The following is a 25,485-nucleotide window of genomic DNA, read 5'->3' as shown; positions in this document are numbered from 1 at the left end:
CTTCATAAAAATAGATGGTGGGAGTGTACCCATCAGCCATTTTTGAGGGTTGAATGAAGTAAAGACAAGTTTGAGACTTCCGTAATTACTTGTACGCATATGTACAAACTCCCTGGAGATAGGGAATGTATCCTTTTTGTCTCTTCATAGAGACATAGCGCTGGTATATAATAGGAACACAAATTTATTGGATTAAAAACTCTTGAAAAGGTACCAGACTTTATGTAGCTAAATGATTGGAACCTTTGAAGTGGTCACTTTGGGAGGCTTTCCACTTATTACTTTAATGGTATCATTTCTCAAAGTATATCTGATATCTGTCTTTGGAAGATGTTTCCGTCGAAATCAGTTGTACCAATGTAAGATATAACTGAAGAATTGAACATTGAAGGGGAATCACAGCTGAAATACATCAGAAAGGCAACTAAGCAAGTTTACCTGTATATTAACTGTAATAAGTAATATTCTAGGTATAATAAAGTCATCGCCAGGCAAATAGTTAGGCCTAATATGTAAATAGTTGAAGTTGTACAAACAGGCATAAATGATTTCACCTTTGGTACTCTTTTTAAGGAATAAAGTCAAAGACTTGAGGTCTGCCACCATTAAATTTGATAACTTTTAGGTGGATCTAGCTGTATAAGTTTAATTTCAGTGAAGCCTAAAACTCTTAAAAAATCCCTCTTTTATTACCAGCGTATTTGCAGAACAGTCCATATTTAAAGGACTAACTTGCATAGATTGTGGTAAAATCCTTAATACAGCACCTATAACTGACAATGTTATAAAAGAATTGTTGAACTTTTTTTTTTAAGTGAGAGACAGATAAAGGGGCTGATAGGAACAGACAGGAAGGGAGAGAGATGAGAATTAGTTCTTCTTTGCAGCACCTTAGTTGTTCATTGATTGCTTTCTAATATGTGCCTTGACTGGGCGGGGGGGGGGGGAGCTACAGCACAGTGAGTGACCTCTTGCTCAAGCCAGCAACCTTGGGCTTCAAGCCAGTGACCTGTGGGCTCAAGCCAGAGACCATGGGGTCATAACTATGATCCCACGCTCAAGCCGCAACCCCACACTCAAGCTGGCGAGCCTGTGCTCCAGCAGGATGAGCCTGCACTCAAGCCAACGACCTCAGGGTTTCGAACCTGGGTCCTCCACGTCCCAGTCCAGTACTCTATCCACTGCGCCACAGCCTGATCAGGCCAAGGTTTCTGTTTTTTAAAATCAGGAATGGGCCCTGGCCGGTTGGCTCAGTGGTAGAGCGTCGGCCTGGCGTGCGGGAGTCCCGGGTTCGATCCCCGGCCAGGGCACATAGGAGAAGCGCCCATCTGCTTCTCCACCCCTCCCCCTCTTTTTCCTCTCTGTCTCTCTCTTCCCCTCCCACAGCCGAGGCTCCATTGGAGCAAAAGTTTGCCCGGGTGCTGAGGATGGCTCTGTGGCCTCTGCCTCAGGCACTAGAATGGCTCTGGATGCAACAGAGCGACGCCCCAGAGGGGCGGCCCCTGGTGGGCATGCCGGGTGGATCCTGGTCAAGCGCATGCGGGAGTCTGTCTGACTGCCTCCCCGTTTCCAGCTTCGGAAAAATGCAAAAAAAAAAAAAAAAAATCAGGGATGGATTTATGATATTATCAAATGCATCAATTTATATGATCATGTGATTTTTCCTTCTTTAGACTGTTAGAACAGCAAATTACATTGATTGACTTTTGAATATTGAATGAGTCTTGCATTCCTGGGATAAACTCTCCTTGGTATTGTTTTTCTTATTTTTTTTTTATTTTATTTTATTTATTTTATTTTTTTTTTCATTTTTCTGAAGCTGGAAACGGGGAGAGACAGTCAGACAGACTCCCGCATGCGCCCGACCGGGATCCACCCGGCACGCCCACCATGGGGCGACGCTCTGCCCACCAGGGGGCGATGCTCTGCCCATCCTGGGCGTTGCCATATTGCGACCAGAGCCACTCTAGCGCCTGGGGCAGAGGCCACAGAGCCATCCCCAGCGCCCGGGCCATCTTTGCTCCAATGGAGCCTTGGCTGCGGGAGGGGAAGAGAGAGACAGAGAGGAAAGTGCGGCGGAGGGGTGGAGAAGCAAATGGGCGCTTCTCCTGTGTGCCCTGGCCGGGAATCGAACCCGGGTCCTCCGCACGCTAGGCCGACGCTCTACCGCTGAGCCAACCAGCCAGGGCTGGTATTGTTTTTCTTTTCACATACTGTCACTGTTTAATTTTTGTCACTTAAATAACAGCTTTATTGAGATATAATTTACAGTACTATACAACTCATATATTTAAAGTGTAGAGTTTAGTGGTTTTTAGTGTGTTCAGGTTTATATATCCATTACCACAGTTAGTTTTAGAATATATTTATTATTTCAGGAAAAAAACCTGTACCCATTAAGAAAATTAAATATATGTTAGACTATTTTATGTACTACAAAAATACTAATGTATTTTCTGTTTTATTTATACAAGAAGTATAAAGGGGAAAGTACTCACATATTTGGTTCTTTTCATCATTATCAGTCAATATCTTGCCATTATTTCCCAACTTCCTCTAAGGTAGGGGTAGTCAACCTTTTTATACCTACCGCCCATTTTTGAATCTCTGTTAGTAGTAACATTTTCTAATCGCCCACCGGTTCCACAGTATTGGTGATTTATAAAGTAGGGAAGTAACTTTACTTTATAAAATTTATAAAGCAGAGTTACAGCAAGTTAAAGCATATAATAATAATTACTTACTAAGTACTTTATATTGGATTTTTGCTAAGTTTGGCAGAATAAATCTTTATAAAACAACTTACTATAGTTAAATCTACCTTTTTATTTATACTTTGGTTGCTCCACTACCGCCCACCATGAAAGCTGGAACGCCCACTAGTGGGTGGTAGGGACCAGGTTGACAACCACTACTCTTAAGGGCTAGAAGATAGTTTACATCCTGGTGGCTGGAATATTTTACTCATATTTTTCATGTTCCTTGTTACTGTGTATGTCAGGGGTCCCCAAACTTTTTACACAGGGGCCAGTTCACTGACCCTCAGACCGTTGGAGGGCCAGACTATAAAAAAAACTATGAACAAATCCCTGTGCACACTGCACATATCTTATTTTAAAGTAAAAAACCAAAACGGGAACAAATACAATATTTAAAATAAAGAACAAGTAAATTTAAATCAACAAACTGACCAGTATTTCAGTGGGAACTATGCTCCTCTCACTGACCACCAATGAAAGAGGTGCCCCTTCTGGAAGTGCAGCAGGGCCGGATAAATGGCCTCAGGGGGCTGCATGCAGCCTGGGCCGTAGTTTGGCGACCCCTGGTGTATGTTCTTGTCCTGAAAGTTCTTTCCTACGTTTTGGCTCTTTTATTCTTCTGGTGGTTCTCTGGTGGTTTCTATCTTCCCTCTTTTTCTTTTTTTTTTTTTTTTTGGTATTTTTCTGAAGCTGGAAACGGGGAGAGACAGTCAGACAGGCTCCCGCATGCACCCGACCGGGATTCACCCAGCACACCCACCAGGGGCGATGCTCTGCCCACCAGGGGGCGATGCTCTGCCCCTCCGGGGCATCGCTCTGCCGCGACCAGAGCCACTCCAGCGCCTGGGGCAGAGGCCAAGGAACCATCCCCAGCGCCTGGGCCATCTTTGCTCCAGTGGAGCCTTGACTGTGGGAGGGGAAGAGAGAGACAGAGAGGAAGGAGGGGGGGTGGAGAAGCAAATGGGCGCTTCTCCTATGTGCCCTGGCCGGGAATCGAACCCGGGTCCCCCGCACACCAGGCCGACGCTCTACCGCTGAGCCAACCGGCCAGGGCTCTTCCCTCTTTAAAAAAAAAAAATTATTAATTTTAATAGGATGACATCAATAAATCAGGGTACATATGTTCAAAGAAAACATGTCCAGGTTATCTTGTCATTCAATTATGTTGTATACCCATCACCCAAAGTCAGATTGTCCTTCCTCATCTTCTATCTAGTTTTCTTTGTGCCCCTCCCCCTTCCCCTCCCCCTCCATAACCTCCACACTCTTGTCCATGTCTCTTAGTCTCGTTTTTATGTCCCACTTACATATGGAATAATGTAGTTCTTGTTTTTTTCTGATTTACTTATTTCACTCCGTATAATATTATCAAGATCCCACCATTTTGTTGTAAATGATCTGATGTCATCATTTCTTATGGCTGAGTAGTATTCCATAGTGTATATGTGCCACATATTCTTTATCCAGTCATCTATTGAAGGCCTTTTTGGTTGTTTCCATGTCTTGACCACTGTGAACAATACTGCATGTGTCTTTACATATCAATGTTTCTGAGTTTTTGGGGTATATACCCAGTAGAGGGATTGCTGGGTCATAAGGTCAATGTTGGAGAGGCTATGGAGAAAAAGGAACCCTCATTCACTGTTGGTGGAAATGTAAAGTAGTACAACCATTATGGAAGAAAGTATGGTGGTTCCTCAAAAACTGAAAATAGAACTACCTTATGACCCAGAAATCCTTCTATCTTCTCTCTTAATGTTTTAGATACAACATTGGGCTTAAAACAACAAAAATTCTCTTGATAAAGGTTTTTTTTGTTTGTTTGTTTTGTATTTTTCTGAAGTTGGAAACAGGGAGGCAGTCAGACAGACTCCCACATGCGCCCAACCGGGATCTACCCGGCATGCCCACCAGGGGGCGATGCTCTGCCCATCTGGGGTGTTGCTCTGTTGCGACCAGAGCCATTCTAGCGCCTGAGGCAGAGGCCATGGAGCCAGCCTCAGCACCCGGGCCAACTTTGCTCCAGTGGAGCCTTGGCTGTGGGAGGAGAAGAGAGAGACAGAGAGGAAAGAGAGGGGGAGGGGTGGTTAAGCAGATGGGCGCTTCTCCTGTGTGCCCTGGCTGGGAATCGAACCCGGGACTCCTGCACGCCAGGCCAATGCTCTACCACTGAGCCAACCAGCAAGGGCTGATAAAGCATTTGATAGGTGGTGTAAATAGTATCCAGCACAAAACCAAGAATATTTTTATAATTATTTTTTTTTCTTAATTATATTCAGTTTTGTTCTCTCCCTGCAACAAAAAAACAAAATGATCTCAATCAGTAAGATACTGCCTGAAACTTATTTACTATAACTCAGCGGTTCTCAACCTGTGGGTCGCGACCCCGGTGGGGGTCGAATGACCAAAACACAGGGGTCGCCTAAAGCCATCAGAAAATACATATTTCCAATGGCTTTAGCCACTGAGAAGCTGCGCTACCATCTACAGAAGCGCTATTCAGCTTGAACACGCCGTTATGGACGTGCGTTCCAAACTGAATGCCTGCTGTCATGCGCAGATGTGATTGCATCATCCGTCCGGGCAGGGGAAGTGAGGGGAATGCTCCACAGTCCATAGCAGCGCATTACGTGTGTCCGGCGCTTGCTGACGTCATCAGAGGGCGGGTGCAGCAAGCTCCGGAGGACAGAGAGGCAAGAGGTGGAGAGCCAAGAGAGCCTGTGAGACAGCCGGCTGGTGTAAAAAAGGTTAATAATGTAAAAACAGTACACACACCATACACACAATACTGTGTAAGTGTAAGGTGCTTTGTGTGTAATCATTACACAGTACACAAAGCAGCTTACACTTATACAAAGCACCATCCATTTACACAGTGTGAACTACATCGGTCTTATACTATAAGAGACCACTATAAGATGTAGTTCACACTGTTCCCCAATGTATAATTATCTCCCATATCTCCCACTATTTTCCCATATTCTGAATGAGGAAACTGCTGAAATCAGCGGTTTCTGGCACTGAATCCGCCTCCTATTGATTTCATTGGGAGTGCGGAGGATTTTGTGGAAGAGAGCTCCCGAGAATCTCGGGTTACCACACAATCCGCTGCAGCCTCCTTTTAATTTCAATAAGAGGCGGAGAAATGACAGTTTCCGACACATTTCTTCCTCCTATTCAAGTCAATGGGAGGCCGCAGCAGATTCCGCTCAAATATAGAGCATGTTGCTTAATTTGTTCCACGCTAGAACTTTTCCTAGAGCAGAAAAATTCCAAAGGTGGAATCGCCACCCCCAATAGACTTCTATAGGAGGCAGATCTTTTACACTGCAGAATCCGCACAGCAGATTCCTCAGTGTGAGGCCTCTTTCAGTCTATGGGGGGTGGCAGATTTGAGCGGAATCTGCTGCGGCCTCCCATTGACTTGAATAGGAGGAAGAAATGTGTCGGAACTGCATTTCTGCTGTACAGGGGATCTCTCTTCTGTGGAATCCACGGGTCTCCCATTGAAGTAAATGAGATGTGGATTCCACTGCAGAAACCGCTGCTTTATAGTGTGAAAGAGCCCTGAAAGATACCATGCTGTGCAGAAACTGCAGTGTATCCTATGACGTAGTTCACACTGTTCTATATAGAAAACTTGTCACTAATCTGGAAAAAGCAGATCCATTAGTTAAGCAGCTATTTACGGAATGGTAGCCCCAATACACTAGGTAAGGAGGTCCATTAGTAATAAATATTTCTCAATATATAATTAAATATTGTTTTTGTGATTAATCACTATGTTTAAATTATGTTTGATTTGTAGCAATGAGAATACATAATGCATATCAGGTATTTACATTCCAAATCATAACTGTAGCAAAATTACAGTTATGAAGTAGCCACCAAAATTATTTTTTGGTTTGGGCTCACCGCAACATGAGGAACTGTATTGCGGGGTCACGGCATTAGAAAGGTTGAGAACCACTGCTATAACTGGTAAGACATACTTGCTGACATGAACATAGGAGGAAGAAGAAATACGTTATATTTTTGAAGTGTTTAAATGAACACTATCAAGAGGCCTTTTGGCAATGTGTAGGATGAAAGAAAATGGATAGTTGTGAAGCTCTTACATCTTGATTGTTCTGTGGAGGACATGAACAAGATAAGTGTGATTGGGAGAAAAAGGAACTGTGCAAGAGACCTGGCTCAAACACTGAGTTAGTGGTATGACCTTGGGAAGTGGTTCATGAACCTTTCTTGGCAGCAGTGGGGTGGCACATTAAATCCTTGGAGAATTTGATGAAAGCTCTAGATAGCTACCTAAGAAAAATATTTATAAACACACTTTTTAATTCACAATGTGCCTATAGTTTGAGGAGGCTTATGGACCTCCACTATCCCATTCATGTAGGTTTGTTGATTGTTGATGAAGGACCTTTGACCTGGTTGCTCTCTAAAGTTCCTGGCAGCTCTAAGATACTTTTCAAAAAATATAACCTTTACTTTCAGCATTGAAATTGTTTTTTTTTTATTTTATTTTTTTTATTCTTTTTTCCTGTTTTTTTTAATTATTATTTATTTATTTATTTATTTTTATTTATTTATTTTTAGAGGGGAGAGAGAGAGAGAGAGAGAGAGAAATAGGAGGAGCAGGAAGCATCAACTCCCATATGTGCCTTGACCGGGCAAGCCCAAGGTTTCGAACCGGCAACCTTAGCGTTCCAGATCGACGCTTTATCCCACTGCGCCACCACAGGTCAGGCGAAATTCTGTTTTTTGATAAAGAGTAAATGATACTTGCCTAACCAGGCGGTGGCGCAGTGGATAGAGCATCGGACTGGGATGCACAGGACCCAGGTTTGAGACCCCGAGGTCGCCAGCTTGAGCGCGGGCTCATCTGGTTTGAGCAGAAGCTCACCAGCTTGGACCCAAGATCGCTGGCTCCAGCAAGGGGTGACTCAGTCTGCTGAAGGCCCGCAGTCGACGCACATATGAGAAATCAATCAATGAACAACTAAGGTGTTGCAACTCACAATGAAAAACTAATCATTGATGCTTCTCATCTCTCTCCATTCCTGTCTGTCTGTCCCTGTCTATCCCTCTCTGTGACTCACTCTCTCTCTCTGTAAAAATAAAATAAAATAAAATAAAGAGTAAATGATACTTAATTCTGTCTTTTTTGATAGTTTTGAAAAATGAAAATACTTGTTAGTCAAGTAGTATTATAAGTAAATATCTATATTATTTTTTAATTATTAGGATTTTTAATAATGACAAAGAAAAGAGCCAGAGCTAGACCCAGGCAGTGGCGCAGTGGATAGAGTGTAGGACTGGGATGTGGAGGACCCAGGTTCGAGACCCCGAGGTCCCCAGCTTGAGCGCGGGCTCATCTGGTTTGAGCAAAGCTCGCTGTCTTGGACCCAAAGTCTCTGGCTTGAGTAAGGGGTTACTTGGTCTGCTGAAGGCCCGCGGTCAAGGCACATATGAGAAAGCAATCAATGAACAACTAAAGTGTTGCTTCTCATCTCTCTCCATTCCTGTCTGTCTGTCCCTCTCTCTGACTCTCTCTCTGTCTCTGTAAAAAAAATAAATAAAAAATAAGAGCCAGAAATAGCCTGGCCTGACCAGGCGGTGGCACAGTGGATGGAGTGTCAGACTGGGACGCGAAGGACCCAGGTTCGAAACCTCAAGGTCGCCGGATTGAGAGCTGGCTCATCTGTTTGGAGCACAGTTTACCAGCTTGAACCCAAGGTCACTGGCTTGAGCAAGGGGTCACTCAGTTTTGTAGCCCCTGGTCAAGGCACATATGAGAAAGCAATCGGTGAACTAGGATGCTGCAACAAAGAATTGATGCTTCTCATCTCTCTCCCTTCCTGTCTGTCTGTCCCTGCCTGTCCCTCTCTCTCTATCACCAAAACAAACAAACAAAAAAACCCAGAAAAAGCCTGACCTGTGGTGGTACAGTGGAAAAGCATTGACCTGTAACACTAAGGTTGCAGGTTTGAAACCCTGGGCTTGCCTAGCCAAGGCACATATGGAAGTTGATGCTTCCTGCTCCTCTCCCCACTAATTTCTCTCTCTCCCCTCCCCTCCCTTTCTCTCCTCTTTCTCAAATGAATAAAGTCTTAAAAAAATAAGCAAAAAAAAAAAAGGCCTGAAAAAGAAAATTCTTAAAATTAAAAAAAACTTATCTGCAAAAAAAAAAAAAAAGTGGATTTTTTTTTGTGTGTGTGTGTATAGTCAGCTGGAAGTCTTTTTCAAGTAAAAAATGATTGAGGTTTGGAAAAAATGTTAGTAATCTTTATGCCAGATCTTTAATCCAGATTACTCAAGAGTAGCCAAAGTACTGCATTTTAAAGAAACAGTACTTCTTTGAATTAATTATGTAGTCAACTATGACATTCCATGATCACTAGACAATGTTTTCTCTTTGGCCTTTTCTTATACTTTGGGGAAACTTAGTACAAAGTTCAGGAAGTTGATGTGTTTTCAACAATCCTAACTTCTGAGACAGTTTGAAGATCAGGTCATAATTTCTCTTTTTTTAAAACCGATTTTACTCTTGATTGAAGTACGATTTTTTTTCCTATTTGAAAAATTATTCTGACCTCCTTTTTAATGTACAATACAGTTCCATTTAAGTGATGATCAGAATTTATCTAATGAATCTAAAAATGTAGTCAAGATGTAAACGTTAGGCAAAAACTGTTTTGTTTTGTCTTTGGCTAGAGCTGAGATTGTTGGCAGTAAGAAGAATCAGAATTATGCAGCGAGTTTTCTATAGTGTCAAATTACAGTCTGAGGAACTGTGGAATTTACATGGCTTTGTCTTGGTTTTTAAGTGGGTTTGCCAGTTCTTAAAGTCCCAACCATTGGAGATTCAGCTATGTTAGAAATCATGAACAGAGAGCTTACATGGTGTAAATAAATTTTGCCCCTTTAGATTAGCTTTATCCTTGAGTAAAGTACAGTAGACAGGTAGTCTGACTCATTTATATCTTATTTAACTCTGTGTGATAAAAGAGATCTTAGAGTCCTGGCCAGATAGCTTGGTTGGTTAGAGCACTGTCCCAAAGTGCAGAGGTTGCCGGTTCAATTCCCAGTCAGGGCACAATTAGGAACAGATAGATGTTTCTGTCTCTCTCTCTCCCCCTCTGTTTCTCCCCTCTCTCCCCACCTCTACACCCCGTTCTCACCCCTTCTCTCCCCCTTTCTTTCTCACTAAAATTAAGAAATTGAATTTTTTTTTAATTGCCAAAAAGAAACACCCAGAATGTGAAGCAAATATTAACAGGTAGTAACAATCAAGAGTCATTCATTCATCAAACTTTATTAGAGAGTCCACTAAAGGAGAAGGCTAGGGCGTATTTTCTCCTCCCTTTTTTCTCTTAATCCCCACATCAGTTTTTGCTTGGTGTGCCTTTTTCTTTTATATGTTTCAGCAATATAGAAACATTGAACTGCTGTTCTCAGCTGCTGCAACAGATTTTCTTTATTACTTTTTGCTAAAAAAGAGTGGACATAAAGTAGTGGAGAGAATGGAAGATGGTGCCTTTTGTCTCTATGCATGTCATGTATAGATAGTTGTGTATTTTGAACATAGAATAAATTTAATGGAGGAAAAATGGATTACCATTGCCAATCCCTGTTTTCTATATATTATATTTACTGACAAAATGAGTTACAGAATGAGAAAGGGAAAACAAACCCAAACTAGACAACACATTTTTAAATATTTCCAGCATATCTGAAACAATAAGATACTTTACAGCTTACAAAAAACTTAACTATTGGGGTTTAGGACAACCAGTAAATAACACCTCTTGCCTGACCAGACAGTGACGCAGTGGATAGTGTTGGACTGGGATTCCAAGGACCCAGGTTTGAGACCCCGAGGTCGCCAGCTTGAGTGCGGGCTCATCTGGTTTGAGCAAAAGCTCACTAGCTTGGACCTAAGGTCACTGTCTTGAGCAAGGGGTTACTCGGTCTGCTGAAGGCCCGCGGTCAAGGCACATATGAGAAAGCAATCAATGAACAACTAAGGTGTCGCAATGTGCCACAAAATACTAATGATTGATGCTTCTCATCTCTCCGTTACTATCTCTCTGTCCCTGTCTATCCCTCTCTCTGCCTCTGTAAAAAATAAATAAATAAAATAACACCTCTTGATCATCTGAGTTTAGAATTAGTAGGAAGAAAAGCATAGGATACAGACAAATGGGACTTCAGAATATCAGCCTTAATACTGATGAAATCTGGATTGAAAGACATCCTTTGGCAGCAGTGGGACTCCTAATACTTCACCTGATTTAAATTTATCCAGCTAATTTCTAGCACAGCAAGGCCTTTCCTGTGGGAATCAGGGACAGGGGTACAGAGGAAACTAATTTAGCCTCATGTTAGGAAAGCAGAACAAACTGAATTCTCTCTGCTGTTAGCAGTATCTGTCACTAAATTTCAACTCCACAAGTGGAGATGAATGAGGGGGCAGAGAGAAACTAGGAGTGTTGTTCCCTTTTGCCCCTCCCTCAGAACTAGAAGAACGCAGAGTAAGAATGACGCTCTCCCCCAGCATTGCCATATACATCTCATTCATGTAATCAAAGCTCTACCTTTGGAATCCAGGAGAAAAGAATTGTCTTCTTTCGTGTTTGGTTGCTTGAAGACATTTGGTTTATTTTGCTTAAGAAGCCTTTAGTGTTGATTTAAATTTAAGAGATTTGAATATCTTGGAGAATAGGAAAAAGGGAAGTGTATGTGTGTATGTGTGCGAGCGCCTGTGCGTATGTGTGCGCACACATCTGTCAATTCCAGTCACTTTGTAGCTGATTCATTCAAAGCAAATATACTGCTCACAAAAATTAGGGGATATTTCAAAATGAATATGAAGTGATAAAGGAAAGAAGCATTTGATTTGCTTTATTAAAAAATAATATCATTAAAGCAAATGACAAGTCAAAGGAAGTTGTTTGGTTATGCAAATGAGATGCAAAACCAACTTTTATTTCATTGGTGAAGATGCACTATACAAAAGGCTGAAAGTACTAGAGTATCTGCACATTCCCTGATCTTGAAAGTGCATTTTGAAATATCCCCTAATTTTTGTGAGCAGTATATTTACATTTTATTTATAGCTGTCTTTCCAGTTTATTTATCTCTCTAATGTCTCTTTTGATGACTCTTCTACCATTTTTCTATAACCATTTATTCTATTTGAGTCTTGTTAGTGTAACAGTAAGTTGTATTGGTAGTAGAAATAATTTTATTTTAAATCATTTTATGTAGCCCTGGCTGGTTGGCTCAGCGGTAGAGCATCGGCCTGGCGTGTGGAAGTCCCGGGTTCGATAGTCCTGGGTTCGGTTCCCGGCCAGGGCACACAGGAGAACCGTCCATCTGCTTCTCCACCCCTCCCCCTCTCCTTCCTCTATATCTCTCTCTTCCCCTCCCACAAACAAAAGCTCCATTGGAGCAAAGTTGGCCCGGGCACTGAGGATGGCTCCATGGCCTCTGCCTCAGGTGCTAGAATGGCTTTAATAGCAGCAGAGCAGCGCCCTAAAGGAGCTGAGCATCACCCCCTAGTGGGCATGCCAGGTGGATCCTGGTCGGGCGCATCGGGAGGCTGTCTGTCCCCCACCCCTTCCCCATCCCTGCTTTTCACTTCAAAAAAATACAAAAAAAAAAGTCATTTGCTGTTATGGCTCTGGCTGGTTGGCTTAGTGGTAGAGAATCGGCCTAGCATGTGGATGTCCCGGGTTTGATCCCCAGTCAGGCACACAGGAGAAGCCCCCATCTGCTTTTCCATTCGTCCCCATCTCACTTCTCTCTGTCTCTGTCTCTTTCTCTCCTGCAGCCATGGCTTGATTGGTTTGAACAAGTTGGTCCTGGGTGCTGAGGATGGCTCCCTGGAGCTTTTGCCTCAGGTGCTAAAAATAGCTTGGTTGCAAGCATGGACCCCAAATGGGCAGAACATTGCCAGTAGGAGGTTTCCTGGGTGGATCCTGATTGGAGTGCATGCGGGACTCTGTCTCTCTATCTCCCCTACACTTAAATAAATAAATAAATAAAAGAATTTTGTGTTTGTCTTAGAAATAAACATACTTTAAAAATTATTGGCCCTGCCGGTTGGCTCAGTGGTAGAGCGTCGGCCTGGTGTACAGAAGTCCCGGGTTTGATTCCCAGCCAGGGCACACAGGAGAAGCGCCCATCTGCTTCTCCACCCCTCCCCCTCTCCTTCCTCTCTGTCTCTCTCTTCCCCTCCCGCAGCGAGACTCTATTGGAGCAAAGATGGCCCGGGCGCTGGGGATGGCTCCTTGGCCTCTGCCCCAGGTGCTAGAGTGGCTCTGGTCGCGACAGAGTAACGCCCCGGAGGGGCAGAGCATCACCCCTGGTGGGCATGCCGGGTGGATCCCGGTCGGGCGCATGCGGGAGTCTGTCTGACTGTCTCTCCCCGTTTCCAGCTTCAGAAAAATACAAAAAAAAAATTATTATTGCCTGACCAGGCGGTGACACAATGGATAGAGCGTCGGACTTGGATGCGGAGGACCCAGGTTTGAAACCCGGAGGTCGCCAGCTTGAGCGCAGGCTCATCTGCTTTGAGCAAGGCTCACCAGCTTGAGCCCAAGGTTGCTGCCCTGAGCAAGGGGTCATTGGTCTGCTGTAGCCCCTCAGTCAGGTCACATATGAGAAAGCAATCAATAAACAGCTAAAGTGCCTCAACCATGAGTTGATGCTTCTCATCTCTCTCCCTTCCTGTTTGTCTCTATCTGTCCCTCTCTCTGTCTCTGTCACACACACAAAAATAAAATAAATTATTATTAAGTAGTTTTCTGAGTAGCCAAAACACAATTCATGTAACTTTTCTGTGTTTCAGAAACCTTTTTCCAAAAAGGACAAAGGAACTCAAATCAGTTGTCCATAGTGCTCCTGGTTGGAAATTATTTGGTAAAGTCCCTCCCAGAGAGAATCTTCAGAAAACTTCCAAAATTATTCAGCAGGTAAGTACTAATATAGCAATGTGGTTTGTCTTAGCTTGTCAAATACTTTTATTTCTTGAAACTTAACCATATCCTACTTTCATTCATATTTTTGAACATATAAAAATTTGAGATTATAGATGTTTGTAGAAATCTTAACCGATTTTTTAAAAACATGACATATATTTTTAGTTATCTTTTATGCTGTGAAAAATTTTAAATACTGTATTTCCCCATGTGTAAGACACACTTTTATCTGAAAAATTTGGTGTCTAAAAACTGGATGCATCATACAGTGGTTGTAGATTTTTTTACTTGCATTTTCTGCTTTTTCACACTTGTTTTTATACTCGTTGTTGAAGACAGTTGATTTGTCATCAGACACAGATGAGGACAAGCTAATGGATGGGAGTTTTTTTTTTTGTTTTTTTTTGTTGTTGTTGTTGTACCTTTCCGAAGCCAGAAACGGGGAGGCAATCAGACAGACTGCATGCGCCCGACCGGGACCCACGTGGCATGCCCACCAGGGGGCGAGGCTCTGCCCATCTGGGGTGTCACTCTGCCACAATCAGAGCCATTCTAGCACCTGAGGCAGAGGCCACAGAACCATCCCCAGCGCCTGGGCCAACCTTGCTCCAGTGGAGCCCCAGCTGCGAGAGGAGAAGAGACAGAGAGGAAGGAGAGGGGGAGGGTGGAGAAGCAGATGGGCGCTTCTCCTATGTGCCCTGGCTGGGAATCGAACCTGGGACTCCCGCACGCCAGGCCGATGCTCTACCACTGAGCCAACCGGCCATGGCCTGGATGGGAGTTTTGACAGTGATGAGTTGTATGAATTTTATGATGAAATAAACTTGAGTTCAATAACTTTATATAATACATTTGTTTTCAAATTTCGGACCCCAAAATTAAGGTGCGTCTTATACATGGGATTGTCTTATACATGGGGAAATATGGTAGAACATTGATTTTTGTTTCTTAGTTATTCTTTGGGTAGCTTTTTTGTTGTTAACTCTCACCACATACTTTGACTTATAATTGAACATGGTAACACGTGCCACTCATTTGCCAGTGGCACATATTTAATGGATATGGGTAGTTGAGAATTTTTGAAACAGTAAAAAGCAAAAACTGAGTAGATTTTGAGGTTGACTCTTTCCTTGGTTACTTTTCTGATGTTCTGCCTAAACCAAGAATTTTGTGAGATGGGTGGGTATATAATCTGTTTTAGTAATTGAGGAGCTAATTCTTCTAATTTGAGGTTTTAAGGAATTTCAGATCTTATTTGGCTCCTGAACTTGTCAGTACTAGTAGATCAGTAAGGTCTACGACCATACCATGCTGAAAACGCCCAATCTCATCTGATCTCTGTAGATCAGTGAGACTGGTAAGCAAGAGTTGATCAATTTGTAGCATTTTCAAGTTAGGAGAACTTATTACTCAGAGGGAGGTATATAATAAATTTTCTGTTTCTCTGCTTCCCAGTTGTAGTTTATCAGGTTTAACACAACCAGCATCATGAAAATAATCACATTAAGGCAATGATCATTATTCAAATTGGAAAATATATCTCCCTTTAAGGATTTAAATAGTATTTTTTTTCTTTTTATTGCTCAGAAGAAAAACTGATTTGTAATTAAAATATTGACTAGTTTAAATAGTTGTTGGTAGTTAAAACTATGCTGAGTCCCAGGCTGTGGGCTCAGGTACCCCATGTGCTGCAGCTAATTGGGGGGGGACCATGGCAAACTCAGTGATACTGCACATCTGTCAGATATGGTACAGACTGTGAGCTTGTGGAGTATGCAATTTCAATATTACATGGCACTGTATTCTTTTCTGTGGTATCATATCTTTGTGAGTCTGGTTTTTCTAGGTTGTTCTGTTAAAAATCAGGTACTGTCCTAAAATCAGTGTGAAACAATAAAAGAGGGTGGTGGTGTCCAATCGGATTTCAGGTTTTGTGAAATTGTACAGTGCACAACAGGTATACATGCCCAATTAGTAATTCATTGTAGCTATTTAAGAGTGAAATAAAACTTTTTTATGTATATTGTTTTTTCAAATGCCTGCTTAGTGTTAGGACATAAGCCCTATTAAATTGTTGGATATAACTACTGTAGTTATTAAATAAACAGAATGATTAGGTATTTTTGTTGATTTGGGGGGCACAATGGAAAAATTACTGAGATACTAATGTCACTGCTAACTGAGAAAGCTTGGGAATTTTTGCTACCTCAGCATCTTAATTTTAACTATTTTTTTGGTCAAGTTTGAAAGTAATGTCTCCTGTCTAGAGTTTTCCAGAAGTCCAAGTTCGCCCTCTAGAGGCAAAACAGTGGTCTTGCTATTAAAGATTTGTATTCCTACTCTGTGGTAGTTTACCTTAAATATGCATGTGCATATATCTTTATGTAAACTATATATATCTTTATGTAAACCAGCATTTTGCAATATCTTACCATAGTATCTAAATAAATTACTAGGTAGATAATTACCTGTTTATTGATATTTGTATACCTTTAATCTGCTGTTTTTCTTTTGGAAAGCCAGATTCTCTTTTTTATATATATTGTGTGAAAATATGATGACTTGTCAAGAAAAGGACAGTTCTTATTTTGATAGGGAAGAAGGAGTGGAGTTGAAATGCAGTTGCTGTCCTCTACAGCCCCTTCTCTGTTTTTTTATAGGTGGGGATTTCTCCCAGCTACTACTTTTAATTTTTGAGCTTCCCAGTTGTGTGTAGGTACTAGTGTATTTTGGTGTCTTTTTCATGAGTCTTTGGGGGAGGTGTGATGGATGGTGAAATTGTTCCTCTGACCCTTTCCTACCTTTAAAATATGCATCTCTTTCATTATGTGATGGGACATGTTTCTGCCTCTCCCTTTCTGCTTTCTCTTTCCCTACTTCCCTGGGTGTCCTCTGCTCCCCATTTGTCTAACTTTGCTGTCCTCTTCCTTGCAGTTGTCATTTTCAAGGAGGGCATGATTTTCTTTTATTAGTAATAGTACATTTACAACTTTGTGTCTCTGTTTCCACCAGCAACATTTTTTAACAGACCTGACTTTTAAACTAAAATATCATGAATATAAAACTGTTTTTGAGATCCTTTACCACATACCCATTTCAAATGTATATTTGGAGTCAGAAACTTAAAAAATGAAGATATTTCCAGTAAAGCCTTGAAGAACGTTAGGACACATCTGTCATATTTTAAGGTAGGGTCTTAAGTTATTAAGGCTGTAGAAAATGAAGGTAGCTAGTAATTCTAGTATAAATCTGCCTGTGCTCACTGTAAATGAGCAGTGCTAGCCCTGGCCTTTTAGCTCAGTTGGTTGGAGCATCATCCTAAAACAGGGGTCCCCAAACTACGGCCCGCGGGCCACATGCGGCCCCCTGAGGCCATTTATCCGGCCCTCGCAGCACTTCCAGAAGGGGCACCTCTTTCATTGGTGCTCAGTGAGAGGAGCATAGTTCCCATTGAAATACTGGTCAGTTTGTTGATTTAAATTTACTTGTTCTTTATTTTAAATATTGTATTTGTTCCTGTTTTGTTTTTTACTTTAAAATAAGATATGTGCAGTGTGCATAGGGATTTGTTCATAGTTTTTTTTTTATAGTCCGGCCCTCCAACGGTCTGAGGGACAGTGAACTGGCCCCCTGTGTAAAAAGTTTGGGGACCCCTGTCCTAAAACAACAAGGTTGTGGGTTCAATCTTTGGTCAGGACACATATGGGAAGCAACCGATGAATGCACAACTAAGTGGAACAACAAAATGAATGCTTCATCCCCGCCCTCCCCTTTGCCCTCCCCCTCTCTCCTTCCACCACTCTCCCTTCTTCCCTCTCCCTGTCTTCTAAAATCAATTCAATTAAAATAAAAAATAAAAAATGAGCAGTGCTAAAAGTACTGTGGAAAAAGAAAATCCTTTGAGCTTTCTAAACATGCCTTCCTTGCCTTTTTTTTTTTTTTAGTTTTTTAAAAAATTTTATTCGTTTTTTTTTTTTTTTTTAGAGAGGAGAGAGAGAGACAGAGAGAGAGCAAGGAGAGAGAGACAGAGAGAGAGAGAAGGGGGAAGGAGGAGCTGGAAGCATCAACTCCCTTATGTGCCTTGACCAGGCAAAGCCCAGGGTTTCGAACCGGCGACCTCAGCATTTCCAGGTCGACGCTTTATTCACTGTGCCACCACAGGTCAGGCCCTTCCTTGGTTTTTGAGTGACAAAACAGTAAGCTTTATTAGGAGTGTAGAGTACTATTATTTTTTAGGATTATTATTTTTTAAAGCAGATATTCAGAAAGTAGTTGTCATATTTTTAAGTATGAGTATAATTATATTGTTGGTCCAGACTCTTTTTTTAATGAAAAGATATCCATAAGGTTATAAACTAATTATATAGGAAAGTAAGGTTTGATTTATAAACTTTTTTCTCTATTAATTATTAAACAAATAACATTATATTCTCTCTATAAAACATAAAACATTATAGGAAGATATATTTCATTTTATTTTTCCTTCACATTATTTTTAGGTCTTTTAAATTTTATTTTTTGTGTGGAAAACACAATTATTTTTACATGTGTATGTTTTTATATATATGATACATAACATTTCAAAAAGAAAATGTGTATATATAATTTTTTTGTTTTGCTTTATTTTACTTTACATGTGCACCTATAGCTTTTCAGAGATACATGACGTTCATAAGTGAAAGGTAATTTGTAGGTTAAATATTTTTTTAAATTGTATTCTTATAGTAAATTTTATTAAAGATTTAATCAATTTTAGCTCTATGTTAACAGTAAAGAAACAAATCATTTTAGTATAAAAGTCAAACTGATTGAAGTTTGGCATCTCACTTGACATTTCCCAAATCACATGAATGAATATTCATAGTGTTATTTTATGAGAATTATTACATGTGTTCTCTTGCAGGTGTGAAATTCCTGCTTGTGGCCTTTTGAACCAGTTGGTGAGCCATGTTAAAAATTGTATCTATTTATAAATAGTATTTCAGTTATATTATAGTTCAATTGACCTAAATTTTTGTTTTTTCTAAATTAATAGGCTGATACTTGAATATAGCTATATATAGTTTGACCTATGACCTCCAAAATGCAAGTGAGAATAGTTACAAATGAACCATGTTATGTATAATTGTAACAGGATTGCATACCACAGATTGACTATATATGCCTTATTAATGTCAAACTGACAACCAAAATAATCTCTTTTTTTTTTGACTAGGCACTGTTTTTATATTGGCATCTTTAGTGAGAAAATGAGATTGCAGTACTTAGATGGTGTTTCAAGTTTTTCATTATACATGTTTTTTTCTGAGTGAAGTTTTAAAAACTTCAGTTACTGAATCACTTTCATATAACTTTTGACAAGCAAGGAAAAATTGTTTTAAGACGCTAAACTGATTTCTTAATCTGAGCACTTTAACTGGTATAACAGTTGAATAGGTCACTCTCCTCAAATAACTGCTTTAGAAATTTTACTGCAGGAACAATAACATAGAAAGGACATGAATACATGTGCTTTGTGAACAGTAACAAAATATATATGTTGAAAGTATTAAAGCTTAGTTTTTTGGTTACTAACTTTATTGGTAGTGTAGCATTAGAACTTTGGCAGCTTAGGCTTAAATATAGATATCTTTGTTGTAAAATTTGACTGAATACTGCAAAAAAAATTAACTCCCTTCATTGTTGTTAAATTGTAGAGGGCTATGTATACTATGTTCAGAATTTATACACACACACACACACACACACACACACACACACACACACACACACATATTTATTTATTTATTTATTTATTTTTTTCCCCCCTGAAGCTGGAAACGGGGAGGCAGTCAGACAGACTTCCGCATGCGCCCGACCGGGATCCACCCGGCACGCCCACCAGGGAGCGATGCTCTGCCCATCCGGGGCCAGTCTAGCGCCTGAGGCAGAGGCCATGGAGCCATCCCCAGCGCCGGGGCCATCTTTGCTCCAATGGAGCCTTGGCTGTGGGAGGGGAAGAGAGAGACAGAGAGGAAGGAGAGGGGGAGGAGTGGAGAAGCAGATGGGCGCTTCTCCTGTGTGCCCTGGCCGAGAATCGAACCTGGGACTTCCGCATGCTGACGCTCTACCACTGAGCCAACCGGCCAGGGCCCAGAATTTATATTTTTATTTATATTTTTTTAAGTGAGAGGAGGGGAGGTAGAGAGACTGACTCCTGTATGCGCCCTGATCAGGATCCACCCTGCAGCCCCCATCTGGGGCTGATGCTCAAATCACCTGAGCTGTCCTCAGCGCCTGGGGCTGATGCTTGAACCAGTCACTTGAACCAGTTGAGCCACTGGCTGGTGAGAGGGAAAGAGAGATAAGGGGAGGAAGGAGGGGGAGAGAAGCAGATTGTCACTTCTCATGTGTGCTCTGACCAGAGATTGAACCCCAGATTTCTGCGTGCCCAGCCAATGCTCTAGCCACTGAGCCAACCAGCCAGAGCCCAGAATTTATTTTTGAAAAGTCTAAAAATGTTACACCCTTGCATGTTTATTTTCACCTTTATTTACCTAATATATTGTGACCTTGAAAGGGTAGTGAATAACTATCTTTGCAGCTGCATGTGTTCTTTATTTGTAGTTCATGATGTATTACTGTCTTTGTGAGAATAAATTGATTTTAGAAAAGTTAATTTGTGAGTTCTGGAGATTGAGGGAGAAATTCATAACATCTTTGGGCCTGAGCTTCTGGGAGAGGGAAGAAGTACGAACCTTAAGAGAGAAACTTAAATTAGTTAAACTAAAAGAGTAAAAAGTTCTCAAATTGAGTAGGATTTGGGGGAATTTTTTTTTCTCTGTTATCAGAGACAGAGTTGGAAAGTTGCAGTTTGAAAATACTCTAAGTACCCATTATTTGATTCCATAAATATAGTTTGAGTATCAAAGTCATAGTAAAAGTTGTATTCATTCTATCTTTATGTCAGACTTATATATTATGTTAGGCTTCAAATTAGACTGAACAAAATTATGCTAATAACTTTGCTGTAAGTTTGCTATATATACTTCTGTATGCCAGAGGGGTATGAAATTCTTTGCCTCAAGGTTTCAATGAAGATTGAATTATCGGATGGGTTTTTCTCCTAATTCACTAATCCTGGAAGAAAATTTAGAATTGGTAAAGGCATCATAATTCGGTTAACCCCCCTCTCCTGCAAGCATAATGGTTTCTCTGGTTCTTGGATCAAGTTAAAGAAGAGAACCTCTTTATCATGAGCAGACACTGTCTTGAGGTGGTAGAAATGTCCACATGCGGAGTTTTTGACTCCTGAAATATTATTCTGTCTATAAACTGTTTACAGCATTTAAAAATATGAGAGTTTAATTACTAATTGTGGGTTTAACATTAACTCCTTTTGGAGGAGTGTTCTCAGTGTCCACTGAAACTAAAACTTGAGTCACTGTATGTATATCAGGCTATTTTGGTTTTCATATTGTTATTGGAAGAGAAGCTCTATTCTATTCTTTATTCTCCTCAGTTTTATTTCACTTCTTTCAGAAGATATTCAAAGACTCCTGCCACCCTCCCTTTGAACCCATAATGGTTTTCTGTTTGTTTGTTTTTAATTTATTGATTAATTTTACAGAGACAGAGGAAGGGAGGGACAGAGAGAGAGAGAGAGAGAGAGAGAGAGGCACTCATTTGTGTTCCACTTAGTGCATTCCTGTATGTGCCCTGACTGGGGATCAAACTCACAACCTTGGTGTTACAGAACAACACTGATCAACTGAGCTACACGGCCAGGGGTGAACCCATAGTTTGATCTTTCTCACCTTTCCTTTATAGTACATTTTTCTGGTAGATCTCTTTAGCTGCAGACCACAAGGCTTCGGAATGTGGTAACAAACTTGATGCCTTTTCTCTAGCAGAAATTGAAAGACAAAATGCTTGAATTGACCCTAGATTCTCCTCTAAGATTGTCTGGCTTTCATTTCAATGAGTGTATAATTTGTTCAGCATATATTAATTTTATTTTTAAGATTTTATTTATTGCCCTGGCCAGATAGCTTGGTTGGTTGGAGCATCGTCCCGAAGCACAGAGGTTGCTGGTTCGATCCCCAGTCAGGGCACATTCAGGAACAGATGTTCTTGTCTCTTTCCTGCTCTCTCCCTTCCTTTCTCTAAAATGAATAAAATAAACATTAAATAAAGATTTTATTTATTGATTTTAGAGAGAAGAGAGAGAAAGGGTCAGGGGAGCAGGAAGCATCAACTTGTAGTAGTTGCTTATTGTATGTTCCTTGACCAGGCAAGCCCGGGGTTTTGAACTGACGACCTCAGCATTCCAGGTTGACACTTGATCCACTGCGCCAGCACAGGCTCAACATATATTTCCTGTGTATAATACAGTAGTCATAGTTCAGGTTCTTGGGATATAAATAAATATGAGTACTAGCCTTTGAATTATTCCATTATGATTGTGTGTAGAGGAGAGGTGGAGAGGTTCATATATAATTTTAATTAATGTGGTGAGTGCTGTAGTTGAGTTTTGGACAAAGTATGAGAGTACAGATGAATGATTAATTCTGTTTGGATATGACATGTGACTTATGTTGTGAAGTGTACTAAATAGTAGTTCACCAAGTAGATAAAGTGGGGAAAATCATTCCAGAAAGAGGAAATTGAATGAACAATCCAGAAATGCACAAGATTTATGTAGTTAGTAAGCTAACATATCAGGGGTGTAGAGTAGATGGTCAAGGGGTTATTAGCCACAAGAATTAAGAGAGGTGGGTTTTATAGGAAATACTATAAAATAAGGCAGTGTGACATTAAATTTATATATTAGAAAAGTAATTCTGGAGGCATTATACAAGCTATATTAGGAAAGGGTGGGTTTGCATGTGAGGACATTAAGATTTATTGTAGTAGTCTGATTCTGGTTCCCAAACACAGTGGATACTTAGGGAGTGTGTTAAGTATACAGATCCCTTGGTCATATACCACATTGGGTTCTTAATGTCAATTGTGTGTTTTTCAATTCTTATGTTTCTAGTTGGTTCTTTTTCAAATCTACTATATCACTTTTTACAGTTTACAGTTCCCTGCTGAAATTTCAAGCTTGGCCTTTGTCTTCTTAAAACATAGTAAGTATAGTTGTTTCCTGGCCTGTGTCTGATCATTTCAGTGTCTGGAAATTCTGTAGGTGTATTTATATTGAATATTATTTATGATAGTTTTTGTTAGCAGATGATGTTTTGTCTCTGCATGTGTCTAGTTACCTTTGCTTGCATGTGTAAAAAACAATTTGAAGGCTAAGGTGATGCCATCCTTCAGAAATTTGAATTTGTATCTTTTAGGTCCCTGATTGGCACTAGTTATATCAGTTTTTCACCTATCCAGATGAAGCAAAGCTCAGATAATCTCTGTTTTGGCCATTTTTCTTACTAAGTTGTAAAAGTCTTTTTGATTTTTAAACCAACTTTACATTCCTGGGATAAATTCCATTTAATTGTCATTATTATCCATGTTGAATGTTGATGGTTTCAATTTGCATGTGTGTCTATTTAAATTAATGAACTTTATTTTTAGGGAAGTTCTAGATTCACAGCAAAATTGAGCAGAAAGTACAGCTTCTATATTCGCTTTGTCCCCACACTCCCACAACCTCCTCCACACAGTGTGGTACATTTGTTACAATCAGAGAACCTACATTGTTACATCATTATCACCCAGAATCCATAGTTTACAGAAGAGTTCACTCTTTGTGCTGTACATTCTATGGGGTTTTGATGAATGTATAATGATATGTATCTACCATTATAGTATCATACAGAATCATTTCATTACCCTAAAAATCCTATCTGCTCCACCTATTTATCCTTCCCTACACCCATAATACAAGGCAACCAATTATCTTTTTACTGGTTCCATATAGTTTTGCCTTTTCCAGAATGTTAAGTAGTTGGAATAATACAGTATATAGCCTTTTCATATTGGCTTTTTCCACTTAGCAATATGCAGCAATGTGCATTTGTTTCCTTTCTGTCTTTTTATGGCTTGGTAGCTCATTTCTTTTTAGTATTGAGTAATATTTTAATGTTTTGATGTACCACAGTTCATTTATCCATTCACATCCTGAAGTACATCTTGGTTGCTTCTAAGTTTTGAATAAATCTGGCCTGGTCTGTGGTGGGGCAGTGTATAGAGTGTAGACCTGTAATGCAGAGGTTGCTGGTTTGAAGCCCTGGGGTTGGCCGGTCAAGGTACATACAAATGATCCATGAACAACTAAAGTGAAGCAACTATGAATCGATATTTCTCATCCCTCCCATCTCTGTAAAATCAAGAAATACTTTAAAATAAATAAATCAATCTGCTACAGACATTCATGTGCAGGTTTTCTTGTCATACAAGCTTTCATTTCTCTTGGATAAATACCAACGAGTCTGATTAGTGGATCAGATGGTAAGAGGATGTTTAGTTTTGTAAGAAACAGCCAAACTTTTTTTTTTTTTTTGTATTTTTCTGAAGCTGGAAACGGGGAGAGACAGTCCTACAGACTCCCGCATGCGCCCGACCGGGATCCACCCGGCACGCCCACCAGGGGCGACTCTCTGCCCACCAGGGGCGACTCTCTGCCCACCAGGGGGCGATGCTCTGCCCCTCCGGGGGCGGCGACCAGAGCCACTCTAGTGCCTGGGGCAGAGGCCAAGGAGCCATCCCCAGCGCCCAGGCCATCTTTGCTCCAGTGGAGCCTTGGCTTCGGGAGGGGAGAGAGAGACAGAGAGGAAGGGGGGGGGATGGAGAAGCAAATGGGCGCTTCTCCTATGTGCCCTGGCGGGGAATCGAACCCGGGTCCCCCGCACGCCAGGTCAAACTCTTTTTCAAAGTGGCTGTACCATTTTGCATTTCCACCAGCAATGTGTAAGAGTCCCTGTTGTTCTACATCCTGACCAGCATTTGGTGTTTGGGATTTGACCATTCTAATAGATATGAAGTAGTGTCTCATTGTTTTAATTTGCAATTTCCTGTTAACATATGAAGTTCAGAACATCTTTTCATATGTTTCAAAGATTTACTTGTCATCTATATATCTTCTTTAGTGAGATATCTCTTCAGATCTTTTGCCATTTTTTAATTAGATTGTTTATTTTCCTATAACAATAAGAACGACTCAATAGACTTTTAGGAGTTCTTTGTATAACTTATATAGCAGTCCTTTATCAATGTAAACTTGCAGGTATTTTCTCCCACTTTGTAGCTTGTCCTTTCATTCTCTTAAGTGTCTTTCATAGAGCTGAAGTTTTGTGGGGTTTTTTTTTTTTTTTTTTTGTATTTTTCTGAAGTTGGAAACGGGGAAGCAGTCAGACAGACTCCCACATGTGCCCAACCGGGATCCACCCAGCATGCCCACCAGGGGGCAATGCTCTGCCCATCTGGGGTGTTGCTCTGTTGCAACCAGGGCCATTCTAGCACCTGAGACAGAGGCCATGGAACCATCCTCAGCTCCCGGGCCAACTTTGCTCCAATGGACCCTTGGCTGCGGGAGGAGAAGAGAGAGACAGAGAGGAAGGAGAGGGGGAGGGGTGGAGAAGCAGATGGGCGCTTCTCCTGTGTGCCCTGGCCGGGAATCGAACCTGGGACTCCTGCACACCAGGCCGACGCTCTACCACTGAGCCAACCGGCCAGGGCCAGAGCTGAAGTTTTTAATTTTAATAAAGTCCTGCTTCTCAATTATTTCTTTCATGGATAATGCCTTTGGTGTTATACCT

General features: G+C 40.9%; 1 protein-coding gene across 3 annotated transcripts in view; it reads left to right on the top strand.

The window, feature by feature from the left end:
- TBC1D12 (TBC1 domain family member 12) overlaps nt 1-25,485 on the top strand; it is a 99,083-nt gene that overhangs the window by 18,202 nt on the left and 55,396 nt on the right. For 2 of the 3 annotated variants that reach the window (XM_066355289.1, XM_066355288.1), the window contains exon 2: nt 13,618-13,741. In XM_066355289.1, the coding sequence (XP_066211386.1) occupies nt 13,618-13,741 (124 nt within the window). Of the gene's footprint in view, nt 1-13,617; nt 13,742-18,650; nt 18,688-25,485 lie in introns of all 3 variants that reach the window. The other variant, XM_066355290.1, reaches the window with a different exon arrangement.

Source organism: Saccopteryx leptura, chromosome 13, assembly GCF_036850995.1.
Source record: "Saccopteryx leptura isolate mSacLep1 chromosome 13, mSacLep1_pri_phased_curated, whole genome shotgun sequence".
NCBI lineage: Eukaryota > Metazoa > Chordata > Mammalia > Chiroptera > Emballonuridae > Saccopteryx > Saccopteryx leptura.
This window is presented reverse-complemented; position numbering and strand designations above follow the sequence as displayed.